Here is a 16,515-nt window from a genome sequence, read left to right as displayed (position 1 = left end):
AAAGAAAGGTAAGTCTCGGACCGTTACCAACACGAAAAAAAAAGAAAAAAAAACGATCGACGGTCTCCTACCTACATAGGTTTCATTGGAAGGACCATACGTATCTCACTGTTGATAATAAAGCATAAATCAACCCGTGTGAATCGCACGACGCCACCGCCTGGCCGAACTTCGGCGTTCCTCCAAGGGAGCCTTGGGCTCATCGCGTCTCGGGCTCTCAGGCCGCGAGGAAATGAAAGAGAAGGGCCCCTCGTCTGGCCCGCTGCCCATCACCTTCCACGTGTGCCCCGCCGGATGTGTCTTGTCGGCGGTCCAGCGACACTTGAAGCAGAAGTCGAAGTCGTCGCAGGCCTCGCATTTGAACCGGACGCCTTTAATATCCTGTTCGGCAAAGGTAGAGGCGTCAGCAGGGGTACTTCCTGACAAAGGGAAGAAGCAGCCACTGTAAGAGGGGCCATCGCTTACAAAACGGCACCCGTCGCACCCCACCCCCGGATGGCCCTCGCCCTCCGTGATATTTCGCACGGGCGGCGATATTTTTTTGCCCTTCCCCCCTCCCGTACCATCCACATCACCTGCATCGAGTTTTGACTCCTCACCGTCATCGGCGTCCCTCTTGCTAACTGCGGCTGCAGCATCTGGGACGTCTTCAGCTGGGAACAACTCCCCAAGCTTGCCCCAGGATCCGTGAAACTGAGCAATTAGCTTGGGCGTCCATCCCCGCGCGCAGGGGCGGTGCGGATCGGCCGAGAGGGTCAGCAGCTCGCGCACCACCTCATATCCTTCTTCGCTCTTGCACGCCCAGTGCAAAGGCGTCCAGCGGTCGAGATCCGGCACGTTGAGGTCACCATGAGCCTCAGCGGCCTGGAGTGCCGCGTCACCGTCGTCGCGTGGTGGCGTCTCTTTGCCGTCCTCAGCCGTATTGACAAATGCCGCTCTCTCTCCCCCTTCGACGGGCGCCGTCTCCTCATCGCCGGTATCGTTTTCGCCACGGGACACTTCTTCTTTCTCTGGGCTGCTGCTCTTCTCGTCTAGCGTCTCCCGCTCGCGTCCAAAGAGCTCCCGGAATTGGTCGATTCCTAGGGACCGCATGCACAGGTGCATGGCAGTGCGGCCTTGGCGGTCCCTTTTTGCAAACTCGCAAGCGGCCGTGTCGCGCAGGAACCTCAAGACCTTCGGGTGGCACCAGCGGGCCGCGTGGTGGACAGGGGCGAAACCCATGTCGTCACAGGCGTTGATGTCGACGTCCTTGCCGTGCTCTACGAAGACCCGAAGCATTTGAACGTTGTTGCGCACCACGACCCGCTCTACTGCCGTGTAGCCGTCGTAACTGCGCTCCATAATCGGCGCGCCAGCCTTGACGAACCGCGCCACGACCCCGGGGCTGAGAGCGAATTCCAGAGCAAATTGGAGCGGCGTCTGACCCTTCGAGTTGCCTGGCACGTCTACTTTGGCGTTATGGTCGAGGAGCATGTTGACAAGGGCGCCCTTATTGATCCTCCCGCACACTATGGCCATGAACAGCGGAGTGTCGCCGTCCTGGTCGCGGGTATTGGGGTTTGCACCACTTTCCAGTAACAACCTAGTTGTCTCGACGCTCTCATGTAATACAGCGTATGCCAGTGCCGTGCACCGCCAACGATTCTCAAGGTCAATGTTTGCCTTGGATTCCAAGAGGTGCTGGACCGCCTTGTTGTGTCCTTGCCTGGCCGCTTCGTGGAGAGGCGTGTTCCCACGGTCGTTCACTGCATTTGCATTTGCTCCGTGCTGCAGCAAAAACAGGAGAGCTTCGTCCCACCCAATCCCGGCGGCGGCGTGGAGAGGCGTGAGGCCGTACTTGTCTCTGGTCTCAATTTCGGCGCCGGCCGAGACGAGTGCTTCGACAATGGTGAAGTGCTTCCCGTCGACGGCTGAGCGTAGCGGTGTCCGGCCGTTGCCAACCTGCGTGTCCGGGTCCGCTTTGCTGGCGAGCAACGCCTTCACAGCAGTCAGATGGCCACTTTCCGCGGCAAGATGCAGGGCCGTGTAGTTCTCATTGTCCTTGCTGTCAGGATCTACCCGCCGAGCCAGCAGGGCTTGCAGAACAGACGCGTGGCCGTTGGCCGCAGCAAGGTGCAGAGGCGTCCGGCCACCGCTGTCCTTCTCTGAGAGGAGCGCACGCGCGTCCGCAAGCATCACCATACAGTTCAATCGGCCGAATGCAGCGGCGGCGTGGACTGCGGTTGACTCGTATTCGTTCTTTGCATTCACGTCCACCACCGATTCCTGCTGCTCGTCGGCCGTGTTGTCGGTAGTGGCCAGACTTGGTCTTCGGTCGCCGATATTATCGCTATTGTTGGCCTTTCTCAACTTGTTGTGGCTGAGGAGAGTCTCCACAACACCAGTCCGATCTTCGAATACACTTAGGTGTAGTGCAGTGTACTTCCTCCTCGTTCGGAGATTCACCTTTGCCTGTTTGGATATCAAGCACTTGGCGATCTCGGGGTTGCCCCCGTGGGCTGCCCAGTGAAGTGCCGACCAGCTGCCGTCCTCTTCTGCATCAACTTCAGGCGCGGGTTCGAAGTCGACTTGCCTATTGGGATCAAAACCGCTCTCGAGAAGCCGTTGCACAATGCTTAGCGATCCTTTCCTCGTGGCGTCGACGAGCGGCGATGAATCACCACAGTCGAGGTGGTGTGCGTCGGGCCCTTTATCAAGCAGCTTCGCCACGACTTCGACATATCCAGCCTGGATTGCAAGTTGCAACGCGCTGCCTCCGTACGGTGTGTCCGTAGGAATGCTTATGCTGCTGTGCTGTAGCAACATCCCAGCTATCTCTTCCTGGTTGTTCACTAGGGCGACAAGCAAAGGAGTGACGCTGGCCTCGTCGGCGCCGCGCCAATTGACGTCCGCTCCGCGATCCAGCAGAAGCGTTACGAGTTTTGCATAGCCATACTTGACTGCCAGGTGCAGTGATGAATCCTGGGGGATCTCAGCCTTGTCCTGCAAGTCAAGGATCTTCTCTACTAGAGCGTAATCCCCACACTTGACGGCCAGTTCCAACGAGCTTGGCAGACCCGTAGCCTGGCGATCGACAGGATCTGAATGGCCGAGAAGGTACCGAGACAGGTAAATATGACCACCTTCCAGGCTGTGGTAAAGGGCGGTACGGGACGTGCTGTCGGTTGCGTTGGGGTCCGCTCCCTTGCCAAGGAGAAATTCGACGACCTTTAGATGCCCCTGAGCAGCGGCGTAATGCAGCGGAGTCTTTCCTTCAAACGGAATGTCGGCTCGAGCGCCCGCTGCGATCAACTGTGTGACAACGCTGTGGTGACCATTCTTCGCGGCTAGGCACAGGAGCTTTGCCGGGAACAGTCCTTCTTCCGCTGTAGCCGGTGTCTCTGAACTAGTCGGCTCTTCTGATGTGTCATGTCCTTCCGATGTAACTTGTTCAAGAGCCTGGATGAGAATGCGACAAACCTCGTCGCTGCCCCTCTTGCAGGGCTCCTCCAGGGCGTCCAAGATGGGGCCTGACTTTTTGGCTCTGACTGCCGTGTCGACTAGCTGCCTTACAATGCCAGGATAGCCTTTCCGGCTGGCTATTCGGAGGGTGTAGATGGTTGCCTGATATGATTCCGGCCGCTCTTGCGCCAGAAGTAGCTCGACAATGTTGGAGAGGCCAAACTGCGTAGCAAAGTGGACGGGCTCGACCAAATCGCTCAGATACTCCGATCGCAGGTTACCGTATTGCTGGTCGAGCCGTTCCAGGAGCGCCATGTAGGATTCGTTCTTCAGGAGGTCCACGACAAGTGTCTGGAGAGTCCTGTATGTTTCGTAGCCCGCGAGACCTACGGCAAGCGCGATACCGGCCATCGGATTAGAACCTGGCTTCGGCTCAATTTGTTCAACAGCACGACGGTAATGGATGTGCCAGTGCTGAACGGCGTACTCGAGAAAGTCGTACTTGATTCCGTCGAGATTGAGGCGTCTGTCGGCGCCCCTGCCATTCTCCGGCTCTCGGTCCTTGGCCTCACTCTCGGCCGCAACAAGGAACCGGAGGGTGCTGTGAAGATAGGCTAGACACGAGTGTGTCAGTTTCAAGTTGCCTACCTCTGGCGACTCCTTCCCCATCAGTTCTGGGAGGTCATGTTGACCAAAGTGGGCGTGAGAGATGCGAACCTCGCCGAGCTCGATATCCACTAATGGGCCGAGCTCGCGGACCAGATCGTCATCTATTTGGCGTGGGATGACGCTGTCGTCTATGCCAAGCCTCAAGATGGACTCTGGCCCTGCTGCGAGTACCGCTGTGGCCACTGAGAGCTCCTTGAGCTTGAGCGGCCGCAAGGCGAACACCATCCATGCCAGTGAGTGGAGGACCCAGGACGGCGGCGAGCCTAGTATCTTCTGAATGAGATCGGGGAGGCTACAATCTAGAGACGACAGAGATTCCAAGATATGCTGCGGTGAGGAATAGCAGCTGAGGCGGTCGAGCCTGTCCATGACGAGCTCCGCATGGGGGAAACCATCCACGTTCGCAAGCTGCTTGCTGATGATCGACTCAACTGTCGCAAACTTGGGGTTGCTGGCAATCAAGCGCTCGATTTTGGACCCCAGATAACGTTCAAAGTTGACCCTATATCCTTCGCACCTATCCAGATCAATTGCCGCGACATGATGGGTTGGACTCGGCTCGTTTCCGCCATGGGATCTAATGGGATCCAAACTCTCTAGCTTGTCGTGGGCTTGTCCCTTGACCATCGAAGCAGCCGGGTAGATATCGGCCACCGACGTGCTAGCGGCCGTGCACAGCATTCGCACGTTAAAGTCCATTACACACTGCAGGAGATTCTTCAGGAAGATGGGCCGCCTTGTCGTTTGGCAGTCGTCGATGGCGTCGATGATGAACAACAGGTCTTTGCCATCGAGGAGGCGGATGACCGTCCGTAACTGTATCCAGAGGTCTTCTTCGGTCCACTGAGACGTGTCACTCGAGCTACCGCCGACCGGTAACCTGGAGAACACCGAGGGCGTCCTTGCAAGAAGTTGCCTGATGATCTTCATCAACATCGAAGAGACCGTATTCCGCCGGCAGTCTCGCTTGTCGAAAGAGAAGTATGCCACCGTCCGCGATGCGTTGTAGTCTCTCGTGAGATGCTTGAAGATCGAGTACGACAGTCTGCTTTTGCCGACACCTCTTCCGCCACTGAGAACTAGTATCGGGGCTTCGTCGCCCATGATCCAGCTGAGGTATACGTCGTGCTTGGTGATCCACTCGTCGCCTTCTCCAGCTCGCAACTTGAACGGCGTGATGGGGCTAAGTCGGGCGAACAGTTTCAAGAGCTTCTTGTGCTCCGGAGACACTACTTCCTTCGTTAGAATGTGGGAGGGGGCCCTGACGGTCCGGAGAATGGGCTGCTCACTTTCCACAGCGCTCACAAGCGCGTTCGCAATCTCCTCCGCCTGCCTATCGCCTTCATGGAATCTTGCGAGTCTCGCAAAATCAACCTTTCTCTGGACCAGAATCTCGTGAGAAACCCCCAGCGTTGCGTAGGTGTAGGGCACGACCTAGGTGAGAATGTCAGCATATGATATAAAACCGGCTATCCTTCATCCAGATATGGAGCCGGCATCGCGACTTACAGGCCATGAGCCTCCTCCCTTATCTTCTTCGATGATGCTGACCATTGCGTTCCGCAAGGCGATATCCATGAAATCGCTCGAGTTTTGCATGAGAAACTGAGTGAGCGAGGGAATGGTGGTGCAAATATCCCGTGGAATCTTCCTCCAAAGTGTTGTGACAAGCCCAGAGATGGCGTCGATCCATAGTGACGAGCCAGAAGCTTGCTGTGGGGTTCCGACGAAGATCTTGACGGCGCCTGAGGTATTAGCGAGGCACGGAAAGTGGCAGATTGCATTAATACGGAACATACGCATGCACATGTATCTTCAGTGATTCTCCGGTACTTGTCGCTCCGCTCCGCTTTGACAAACGCCTGGATTTCACACGAGGTTAGTCTTGTTGGCCAGCTATCTCAACGAGGTCAACAGACGAGCCCTACCGTCTTGAGTAGGATACCCCCTACGTCCAGGCCGATGAACAAGATGGGACGACCCTGGCCAAGTCAGTCACCACATTCAAGCGGGCTGCGGTGGGATTGTATGGACTCACGTCCGCCTTCTCGGTTACAAAGTCAAGGAGCTTGGTAGCCTGATCCTCAAAGGCCTCCTTGGATAGGGCTCCCGGGACATCTGGTCTGAATACGGAAGGAAAGTCATGCTGGCTAGAGTCAAGAAATTTTCTCTGAAGCGGACCAGAATCTTCCCATAGAAGCTTTAAGTCGGTATCATCGTCGAGGCCCCCGCTGGCGTTATCTTGGGAGGAGGGGTCTTCCAGGCCGTGAACTACAAAGATGCTGGCATCGAGGTGAGCTTCTTGTGAATTCTGACTGTGAAGGGCGCAATCTTACTTGATTTGCATCTTGCCAACACCATTCCGAATCCTGCTGAGATGGAGCTCGGGCGGCGAGGAGAGGGATGGACGACACACGCGCCGCTGCCGAGTATCGCTTTGCCGAAGTGGTGATAACCGCCGGCCACGCCTCCGATGACGGAATCAGTCGATCCCGGCGAGTACTTGTCGGAGGGAAAGAATACGCGGTTAGACATCAGCTTTTGGCCTGCTGCAAGCGGATGCAGACTTCGAAAGTCGCAACACACGGGCCACGCCGCATCGTTTGACGAGGAGGGGTTTGTGCCCAGTCGGGCCTGCGCGTAGTTGGTGACACAGCCTTGGATTGGTATCGACCCCGCTCCTCCCGCACCTATCGGCCACTTGGTCGCTTATCCGGCCTTCTGTTAGGTCAGTCGCCGGCGCCCCCGGCAGCCACAAAACCGTCTTGCCCCAATGGATGTGCACCTTTGTGGTTTGATTTGCCCGAACCCCCGCTCCTTTCCACCCTGATACATACTTGGAGACCGTGCCTTGGGGAAGGAGCCTGCCATCTTTAGCTTCCCCTCTTACCCCCCTCTCCTCCAGTTTTTCCACCTCTAGGACAACCCCAGCTCTGCAATATTGATCAGCTTGCTTGCCACAGCGTTTAGAATCACGGTCTCGGCGTCAGCAAGGTGGGCGCGCGGCTTGCTCGGCTCGTCGAAAATCCTCCACACGTGCAGGTACTTGGTAGGCTTAGCCAGGAAGTCGAGTATCCTCTTGATCTGCGTGTGCGTGCGGAGCCTGTCCTTCCTCGCAGCGCCTTTTGTGGCGCTGACGCTCTGCAGTATCACCGCCGCCAGCCCTGCTATACGCGCTGTGGCAATCGACGAACCCATCAGCAGTTCCGGCGTCGCTCCGGCCGGGACCCTGGCCGCCGTCGCGAGTTCCTTGACGGATTCCACCCCTGGCGCAATGTAGTTGACCAGGTTGTGCACGGCTGAGTCCTCGCGGCCCCAGGCCGTGGCTGCGCCGATGTAGAAGGAGCTATTGCGAGCGAGGCGCGCCGGGTAGGGCTGCTCGGTGCTTTTGTTGCCCTGGTCGTCGGACGCGCAGAAGAGCAGGATGTTATCTTTGGCGGCCGCCTCCATGGCGTCGCGCAGCGCATTCTCGCCCTCGCCGGGGCTCTCAATGGACCAGCTCATGGAGATGATATCGACGCCCTTGCTGACGGCCCATTCGATGGCGGCGGCGGCCGAGTCGGCCGTGATCTGTTCCGCCGAGTTGACCCATTCCTCGTTAAGCTTGGCCACGTAGAGCTTGACCTTGGGGCAGATCTGACAAATGATGGAGGCCATGAGCGTGCCATGACCATGCGACGACTGGTAGAAGCCCTGCCAGTGGCCGTTGTTGTTGTAGAAGGTTTCGCCCTCGACAATGTTGTTGCGCACGTCTGGGTGGTCGATGTTGACGCCGTCGTCGAGAACCGCCACCTTGATTTCACAGGTCTCCTCTAGCTTGTTATTCCGGAAATAGACCTTTAGGAAGTTGGCGAAGCTCTCCATGCAGTTGAGCCACTTCTCCCTAGATATGAGCGTCAGCAAAGTCGATCTGGCTGTGCCGAGCCTTGTTGGGATGGCACCTACTTGCGTTCCCTCCCCGCCCTTTCGGCCTCTGCTAGTGCCTTGGCAACGACTTTTTTGGTCTGGTCCGACCGGAAATCGACAGATGGCGGCGGTCGAGCGTGATTAGACACCTTCTTCCAGGCCTTGTCAAAGCCGTCCTTGAAGTTCTTTATGTTTTCCTCTGTTCTCTGAACCGATTCAATCGTCTGCCGCAGATTCACGTCAGAACCACTGCTGTCTTCGTCAAGTTCTTGTCTAGATTTGTCGTTTCTCACCCTTTGTCTGATGATGGTGACTGTTCGCAACTATAGGTAGTCATGTCAGCTCCATTCAAGGGCAGTCCAGGGTAAGGATCGAAGACTGAGGGGCGCAATTACCTGCTCGAGCTGTGGCAGTCCACCCTCAGCAGCCCAGCTCCGCAGGATAGCGTTGTTCCCGCTCCAGTACAGCGTAACGTCCCGCACACCGGGGGCGGCTTCTTTAATCACCTGGCTGCACATGTCCGATCGCATCCAGTTCCAGGACTCGACCTTGAAGCCCCTGAGCGCAAACTCAATAGCTTCGTCGCTATGGAAGTTGTGATCGTCATCTTCGACAACAATTTTGAGGATCCGCTTTACGCCAATGGCCTTGGACCTCAGCCAGTCGAATATATAGACGTAGTCCTTGCGGTTGCTGGACCACCACCCCTGCGCCCCCTCGTTGGGGTCGATAGGAAGTTCCATGCCGATGACCCGCAGGTCCGGAATCGAGACGTATTGGAGCGTGTCCTCGAAGTGAGTAATCCCTGCAAGGGCTTCGAGGAGATCTTTGGAAACCTCTCGCCGCGGGTTCAAGTCAAAATGGATCTGCCCCTAAATCGTACGAAGGCTTCGTTAGAGTACGGCTGTATTCTCGGGTAGACGTCGGGCTTCAATGAACTACTGCTTACCACATTGGATGGGAGAAGTTCTTTGATGATCTCACGTCTATCGCCGAAGTACCTCATGCAGCTGAGCTTCAGCAACGATTCGACCGCTTCAGCGACGTCTTTGAGCTCGCCAGCATTAGCCTTGGTAGCCGGCTTGGTTCTAGTTCGACGGTTCAAGGCCCCTCTCGCCCTGTTCTGCGGATCGGCTTGTACCGCCTCTCGTGCTCGAGTTTCTAGGAAGTGCTGAAACGGCGAGGAAGACAAGCCTTTTCGTCGAAATGCTTTGTCAATGCCCCTCCTGCTGTAGTGGTTGTGAAGCGGTTTGCGGGCGTGCGGAGGCTCGGCTTCAACTTCCTCCTCGAAGCGCGTGCCGCTCACCAGCGCGTCAGGGTAAGCCTCGATCAGTTCTTCGACCAACTCGTGCTGATTCGGAGTCAAGAACTCGGAGCTCACGGCGACGTGCAGTGGCGTCAGTTTATCTTGGCCGTGGTGGCTGAGAACCAGCTTTGCAGCGCCGTTCAGCTTCACCCTCTCGATGAGATACTTGGCGTAGTTTGTACGCCGAAGCTTGATGGCTTTGTGCAGCCACGTGTCTTGCCCCCCCTCGAGAAGATGTTTCCACATGAAAGGCTCTTGCACGTCCTGTTCGAAAACGCACGAGGGTGCGACGGCCAGGCTAATGGTCGCAATGGGTGCTTCGAGGTCGCTATGGGCTATGCCCGCATGCCCCTCCGTTCCGAGCGTTACTGCAATAGCAGCCTTATCCAGGCCCTCTTTGCAGAGCTGCTCGAGCAGCTCCATGCAGTCCTGATCGCTGTCTACGATTAGATCCAAAACATTCCCACCTGTTTCGGTGCCATCGCTCAGAAGAGCGGGCTCCTTCTCCAGAAGCCACGTAATCAGCGATTTTGCGGCCGCGTTGTATGATAAGGCCGATTCTGGATCCGCAATCTCCGTGACAACTTTTTGCAGGATGCTTTTCTGGCCGGCATCCAGTTCGAATGTGTCCCGCTCGCTGAGAATTTTCTCGCTGACTTCCGTGCCCAGCCTCAGCTGTATTAAAATGGCTTCGTGGTGTTTCTGTACTGCGTCCGCTTCCTCTGCGTTGCTACCGTTTGCCGGTGTCTTGGGCGTGTTCATTCCACCAAAAGCTGTGGTGTGAACAGCGATCCCACCCCCTTCCTCATGCCTTGCCTTCTTGATGTCTTTTTCACCCATCGCCGACGTCGAGAGGTTCCACGGTAGAGTGGTCTGGATTTGAGTGATGATGGAAGATTAGAGACCCTGGCAGGTGTCTTTGTCCAGAGACTGGGGATGACGATGGCAGCTTTCAGCTCAGCCCGGCGGCCAAGTCGTTGGGGTCGGGATGGGCTTGCATTTGTGGGTCGCCCACGCAGCCTTTCGCTCGGCAATAATTGCCCCTCCAAGCTGGCCCCCCTCCAAGCTGCCGCGGTGGCTTTCTTGGGCACTGCCTTGGGCAAATATGAAGAACGGCTGGCGCTACGTAATGGAGGGGGCCCTCGGAATTTGAGATACAGGTATGCCGGCACCCTCCAAGGGAATCACGCACGAAGACTCCACCGGACTTCAGCGGGCACGACAGTTGACCTCAGCATTGACGCAACCATGGACTCGGACGACCCCTATGCTCCTCTCGTTCTCGACCTCGACGGCGAGGGATCCGGCGGGTTTTATCGGGTCCGAAACCGCCCGGATGAACTCAACAGAGGCGCCGCCATCAACCGCGGCGAGAAATTCCAGGTGGTGGCCGACATTGTCGAAGTTACACATGGCTCGCTGAGCATGGAGCCCAACGGCACCGCTGGCGTCCCCGGCGTCCTCATTGTGGCCGATTTCCAGTTTGTTCCGAAACAGGGCCGGCGCTACAAGGGCGCGACCATCAAGTTCACCTTCACTAGCGATGATCCCTTGGTGGAGGTCTCGGTCGAGAGGATCGGCCCCTCCGGCCGCTGGTCCAAGTATCCGACGACACGCAACGATGCCTCCTCGTGGAAGCTCAGCCCTAGTGTCGGAGCCGCGGGGGTCGACGTAAGCCTTGGGGATGTATCCAATGCCAAGGAACAGACAAAGACCTTCCACACGTTTGTGACCGGCACCATCAGAATGGAGACGCGCGACGAGGGCGGCAAGGACACGGCCCAGTGGGTGCTCGAAGAGAACGAGGCGCAGAAAACCGGCATTGCGAGATTCTTCCGCGTGGCCATCTTGGCGAAGCTGGACGTCTCGCCAGAGAGGAAGACGCCCGAGCCACCTCAGTTCCAAGCAACGGTCGAAGCTATCACTACCGTTCCCTTCATGTCTCGGGGTTGGGCGGAAGAGAAGATTGAGGTCGTTCGGAAGAAGGTGCCCGTGGATGATCCGATCAAGTTCAAGTGTGGTGTCAATCGTGAGAGCGGGCTGTTCAAGTTTGACAAGAAGAGTCTGCGCGGCGAGGACCTGACCAAGATCATGGCCATGAACCTCTACCACAGCTTTGAGGATTTGAATAAGGCAACGCGGGAGTCGGGGTCAGGGCTATGAGCGCGTGGCCATGGTCCCACCGATCACTACGCGCGCACGGGGCCAGCCCTCGAGTCATGTATATCCAGGCATCGCCCTTAGATACCTAGGTAGCTCCTACCAACAGTTGGAGAGAAATGACAGATCTTTGAAGAGGAGATGGCTGACTTTAAGTATACGCCCACGTCAACAAAGGCAGTCGTCGTACTTCACGGAGGGCTGGCCCCTCGACCTCAGCTCAGCATGGCCTGCTGCATTTTTTCAGAAGCTCGAGCTCCTCCGGCTGCCAAGCGGCTCACTCGCCGCCGCCACCAGCTCCGGGCGCTTTTAGAGCAGCCGCCGGACCTTGCGGTCCCCAAGGCGGGGCCGCGGCCGGAGGAGGCACTCCGCCAGGCTCTCGTCCTGATGCCGCATCGCCATGTAGTAGGGCGTGGCGACACCGCCGACGCCACCGCCCGGGGGCCTCGCCTCGACGGAGAGGTCGGCGCCGGAGTCGAGCAGCAGTTTGACAGCCTAGCAGAATCCGCCCTCGACGGCGCGGTGGAGCGGGGTCTTGGACCGGGGGCCGGGCACGTTGACGACCTCCTCGCCGCCGGCGCCTAGGAGGCTAGGATAGGGTCCTTTATGGTCATCCTATTTCGAAGATAGAAGCCATGTCCGAAGTGGAGGGAGAGGCGGGGGATATAGCCGAAATCCGACCCGGGCCCGGCTATTCTCTTCAAGCACCTCGCCGTTTCAGGTCGTGTAGCTCGGGGAACTCCCTCTTGAAGTGCAGGCGGACTTGGCAGGTTGCCACCTATAAAGCGGAAAGAGTTTGATGAGGAAAAGGAAAAAGAGGAACCAAAAAAAACATACAACACCGAGGATTCCCAGTGGCCACCCACCTGAATACTAGTTCGGCCCTCATATGTTTTGGTACATGGAGATTTTGAGAGCAAATGGGATCCCAGGCCTTCACTGGTTTGGCTAGGGAAGAACGGACGGGATCCTGTATATTCCGGTGGGTATGGTCGTATATATTTATTTTGGCATGCCACGCGATTCGAGACCCAGCTGGCGGGGAAAGCGGGGCCATTCATGTGCGTGTTTGTATAAATGAGAAACAAATAGGCATCAGAACCAGGAAGTAAATAACATGGAAATTTTAAACCAAATCCAAACCCTCCTTCCGTCCTCGTTTCCGATATTCAACAAGAGGAACCGAAACGTAGTAACGCAGAAAGTCAACCCGGAATTCATGCCAACAAATCAGCCCACTGGATAAAAAGCAAATGTCAGCATATTGTCCTCGACAAATCCACACACTCACTCATCGCATGGACTCACGTGATCGGGCGAGTTGGTAATCTCCTCAAACGCCTGCAGCGCCTCAAAGTTCATGGCGAGCAGGGGCTCGTACAACTCGTCCTGGACCCAGCTGAGCACGCTGCGCGACGAGCGGTGCGCCTTGTTCTGCCGGACGCCCATGAGCGCGAGCCCCTGCAGCACGAGCGCGGCCTGCCCGCCGTGGTGGTGGTGGCTGTGGGCCAGGACGGGCGCGACGATGCCGCCGACCGACTCGGGGGCAGAACTCCCGGACCTCTGGGCCCCCGTCCGGCCCGGGCCGGCGGCGGCCAGGGCGGGCAGGTAGGTGGCCAGGGCGCTGCCCGGGCTGCAGATGACGACGGTCCCGAGGATGGCGTCGGCGGCGCCCTTTGCGCGCACGACGCCGCACGTCTTGGTCTCGTGTAGGGCGAGGCGGTAGAGCTCGCACACGTCGGCGCCGGCGTGCGCCTGCACGTGCGCCAGCACCGACTCGGCGTTCTCGTGGCCGTGGATCAGGTCGAAGCTGATGCTGGCGCGCTGGATGCTGGCGAGGAGACCCTCGGGCGCCGCCCACGACGCCAGGTCCGCGATGGCCATGTTGGTCAGTCGCTTGGGGAACTGCACGTCCCAACCGCTGCCAGCGAACCAGGCCCTGGTCCCGGCCCCGTCCCCATCCACGGGGATGCCGGGGAAGACGCCCGGGAGCGAGGTGCCGAGCTGGATCCTGCCCACGCCTCGCTTCACCAGCTCGCGCAACGCCCCGCGCTGGAGTGACCTGCCGATCGAGACGTTGCGCTTGGCCGGGTCCACGAAGATGGCGCCGATGATGCCGACGCCGCCCTGCGTGACGTAGGTAGCGCAGAAGCCGTACAACGCCTGCGTGCTGCTGTTGCGCACCACAAAGTGCGACTCCTGGATGCGCGGGTTCGACAGCTCGAAGGTCGCCGACGTCGTCTTTTCGAGGTAGCGCATGTTGGGCGTGCTGGCCCGCGCCGTCGCCTGGATGAGCGTGTCCAGCTCCGCGCCGTCCCTGTCGTGGTCGTAGTTCTCGACGAGCCACCGCTGCCGCGACTTGACAACCTTTTTGCTCTTCCGCAAAGTCCCAGGGAATGTGCCGTGCGGTGGGAACTCGCCCATGAGAGCTCGGACGAGCGCGTTCATGCCCGTCTCGGTAAAATCGTACGTGCAGATATATGTGCCCACCGTCTTGTCCATCGCAAAGTCGTAGGGCGAGCTTACCGCCACGACTATCAGCGACTTCTTCTGGCCCGTGGCTCGCAGCATGGCGCAAAGCGTCGACACGTGCTTGGTGAAGCCGGCCTGGTAAAGATTCCTGTTGGCGTCGGCCGTGACTATTATGATGGAAGATGCTCTGTTTATGAGATTCTCATGAACTGTGTATCTGTTAGCCGAAGGTCTGAATGGCGGGGACGGCCCTCCAGTCGCCCAGCTCCAACGGCGCGGCGTGGCCAAGTTGGTGGAACTGGCATCGCAGAATACAACTGACCTGGTCTAAGCCCATTTGCGGTGTACGACGTGTGCAGCAGTTTCCCGAGGCGTCCTCGCGCGAGAGATCTCCCCAGCTCTCTAAAGACTCCCTCCCCGGTCATTATGGCGCCTCTTTCTTTTTGATGAATCCACTTGTCATGGTCGTTAGGGGCCACTTCCTGCATATTCTTGGACTTGAGAAGCGCCTTGGAAGCGGCAGATGCTGGAAGCGGCTTCACCAGAGGCGTCAGCAGGAGAAGCTCCTCGTCCCGGTGCATCGACTCGTTCAGGGGAAGGAGTTTGTCCTTGTCTCGCATGACCGTGATGGAGTCGTCATACGCTTGCCTCGACAGGGCCAGGTGCGAGGGGTGGATTTTCGTCAAGAGTGAGAGGCCAGGGGGGTTGAGGGCCTTAGCCCAAGACGTGCACGACTTTTTCAGCCGTAACACGCGGTGGAGAGAGGTGAATATCCTGTCTTTTGTGAGTATTCCATTTTCGATGCCGAGCTTCAGGCCCGCAATGGCCTCCAGCTGGACGTCATAGGCGCGGCAGAGCAGTATCAGATCGCACCCTGCCTCGACCGCCATGACGGTCCCGCCCTTGACTCCTATCTCGTGGCTCAGCGCCTCCATCTCCAGGCACTCAGAGATTGCGACGCCAGAGAAACCCAGCTCATTCCTGAGCAGGTCATCAACGACCTGGTCCGAGAGGCAGGCGTGCATGACGTTCATGGAAGGGTTCGTGATGCCACACCCGCCGACAAAGATGGCGTCGAGGCGGCCAGTGGCGATGGCATTCCTGAACGGGACCAGTGCACTGAGGCTCAACTCCTCGAGAGTCTGGGTGATTATGGGGATGTCTAGGCTGGAGCCTAGAAACTCCAGGGAGCCGTACGAGGGGAAGTGCTTGCCGCACGTGGCCATACCGGCGTCCTTGTAGCCGTTCATGGACGCGATGCCGTACTGGGAAACCTCCTGAGGGTCATCGCTCGTCGCTCTGACGCCCAGGGGCTGGTAACGGGCGTTTGTGAGGACATCCAGGACGGGCCCAAGGATCAGATTGACTCCGACAGCTGAAACCTCGGTCGCGGTAGCCTTGGCGATGTTGTAGGCCAGTTCGGGGCTTCCGGCAGCGGCCACGCCCATGGCGCTGGGGAACTGGCAGATGTAGTCCTCGTCGAACAGACTGTTGACGCCGCCATTTTCCTGGTCTAGGGCTATCAGAAGCGGGAAAGGATGGCCGGCCTGGTGCGCGATGGTCTGCAGTTCCTGAACCAGCTTTGAGGTCTCATGAGCAGCTGGATAGGAGACGCAGTGAGGTCAGCTGTAGCACACTAAACACACACGCGTATGCTGCTGGCATCAGGCAACGAGATGGAGACACATCAAAGTGGACGCTTGTCATGGCAGATGAGGACTTTCACGTCACTTCGTGTCAGGTCACGTGCAGGGGAAACGGCGCGACAGACACTTGAGGTTCTTGGCCGTCAGGAGAATGCTGCCGAGATGATGGTTCTCGATCAGGTTACGGATCTGGGGCGTGACCTCGGTGCCATCCCAGCCCATAATCAGCATCTGGCCGATGGCCCTGTGGAGGAGGGGCAGCGGGAAACATGGTCAGCTCTTGGGCGGAGGTGGGATGTGGTCGGGGATGGCTTCATGGGCTTGCCCGTGATCGCTGATGGAGTCAAGAGTTCTGGGTCCTGCTGGCATCCATCAAAGCACCTACGCACGCACCAGTCAAGGTCCTGCCATAGTGGGTCCAAGTCGGCGTCGGCTTCTCGCTTCGTCATGGTCGAGGTCCGTGGTCGGATCTTGTCGGGGGCGGGAGTGGCTGTCTGGAGCGGCTGTCACGTTGTCGCAACCCTTCATGTTACGAGGAGACGTTGCTGGGCTAGGAGACAAGACCAGACTACAGTGTGCTAGGGAGCCACTGTGGTGTGGGTGCTGGTGCTGCAGATGGAGAGCAGGCTCCAGCTGTCAGCAATGTCTCGCCCCTGTGCGATCAGCCCGAGTCTGGGTCTGGAGCGGCGCTTGGAGGCTCGAGCTGGTGGAACGTGCACGTATGGGCCCGCTGATTGGCCCCCACGGCCCCGCACCATCCGTCTTATCGCTGCTAGGAGCCGTAGGGCCGCGTCTCCAGTCAATTGATGGGCTCCATTGAGTCAATTAAAGTCTCCAGCTAGCTCAGTTTGAGCACACCATCACAGTCTGGAGACACAGCCTGGCGACCCAGCCTGGAGACCCCAGTGCCGATTC

The 16,515-nt window shown here is 58.2% G+C and overlaps 5 protein-coding genes across 5 annotated transcripts; 2 read left to right on the top strand and 3 right to left on the bottom strand.

Moving 5' to 3' along the window:
• Positions 1-129: 129 nt before the first annotated feature.
• GGTG_06993 (hypothetical protein) lies at positions 130-5,664 on the bottom strand (the record flags this gene model as incomplete). The annotated part of the gene is made up of 2 exons (XM_009224815.1): positions 130-5,544; positions 5,620-5,664. 2 exons carry the CDS (start codon positions 5,662-5,664, stop codon positions 130-132), a joined length of 5,460 nt encoding a protein of 1,819 aa, XP_009223079.1.
• Positions 5,665-7,026: 1,362 nt separating this feature from the next.
• GGTG_06992 (hypothetical protein) lies at positions 7,027-10,084 on the bottom strand (the record flags this gene model as incomplete). Its single annotated transcript, XM_009224814.1, has 5 exons — positions 7,027-7,993; positions 8,056-8,240; positions 8,310-8,339; positions 8,412-8,888; positions 8,966-10,084. 5 exons carry the CDS (start codon positions 10,082-10,084, stop codon positions 7,027-7,029), a joined length of 2,778 nt encoding a protein of 925 aa, XP_009223078.1.
• A 486-nt stretch (positions 10,085-10,570) lies between these two features.
• Positions 10,571-11,485, top strand: GGTG_06991 (hypothetical protein; the record flags this gene model as incomplete). The annotated part of the gene is made up of 1 exon (XM_009224813.1): positions 10,571-11,485. The coding sequence occupies one exon, from the start codon at positions 10,571-10,573 to the stop codon at positions 11,483-11,485; it is 915 nt and encodes a 304-aa protein (XP_009223077.1).
• A 135-nt stretch (positions 11,486-11,620) lies between these two features.
• GGTG_06990 (hypothetical protein) lies at positions 11,621-12,269 on the top strand. Its single transcript, XM_009224812.1, has one exon. The coding sequence runs from the start codon at positions 11,624-11,626 to the stop codon at positions 12,065-12,067; it is 444 nt and encodes a 147-aa protein (XP_009223076.1). The 5' UTR covers positions 11,621-11,623; the 3' UTR covers positions 12,068-12,269.
• Positions 12,270-12,394: 125 nt separating this feature from the next.
• GGTG_06989 (beta-hexosaminidase) lies at positions 12,395-16,207 on the bottom strand. Its single transcript, XM_009224811.1, has 5 exons — positions 15,994-16,207; positions 15,726-15,844; positions 14,277-15,554; positions 12,791-14,163; positions 12,395-12,720 (listed from the first exon to the last, which is right to left on the bottom strand). Exons 1-5 carry the CDS (start codon positions 16,047-16,049, stop codon positions 12,700-12,702), a joined length of 2,847 nt encoding a protein of 948 aa, XP_009223075.1. The 5' UTR covers positions 16,050-16,207; the 3' UTR covers positions 12,395-12,699.
• Between the last annotated feature and the right edge of the window lie 308 nt (positions 16,208-16,515).

Source organism: Gaeumannomyces tritici (genome assembly GCF_000145635.1).
Source record: "Gaeumannomyces tritici R3-111a-1 unplaced genomic scaffold supercont2.3, whole genome shotgun sequence".
Taxonomy (NCBI): domain Eukaryota; kingdom Fungi; phylum Ascomycota; class Sordariomycetes; order Magnaporthales; family Magnaporthaceae; genus Gaeumannomyces; species Gaeumannomyces tritici.
The sequence above is the reverse complement of the archived record's forward strand: the minus strand, read 5'-3'. Positions and strand labels throughout refer to the sequence as shown.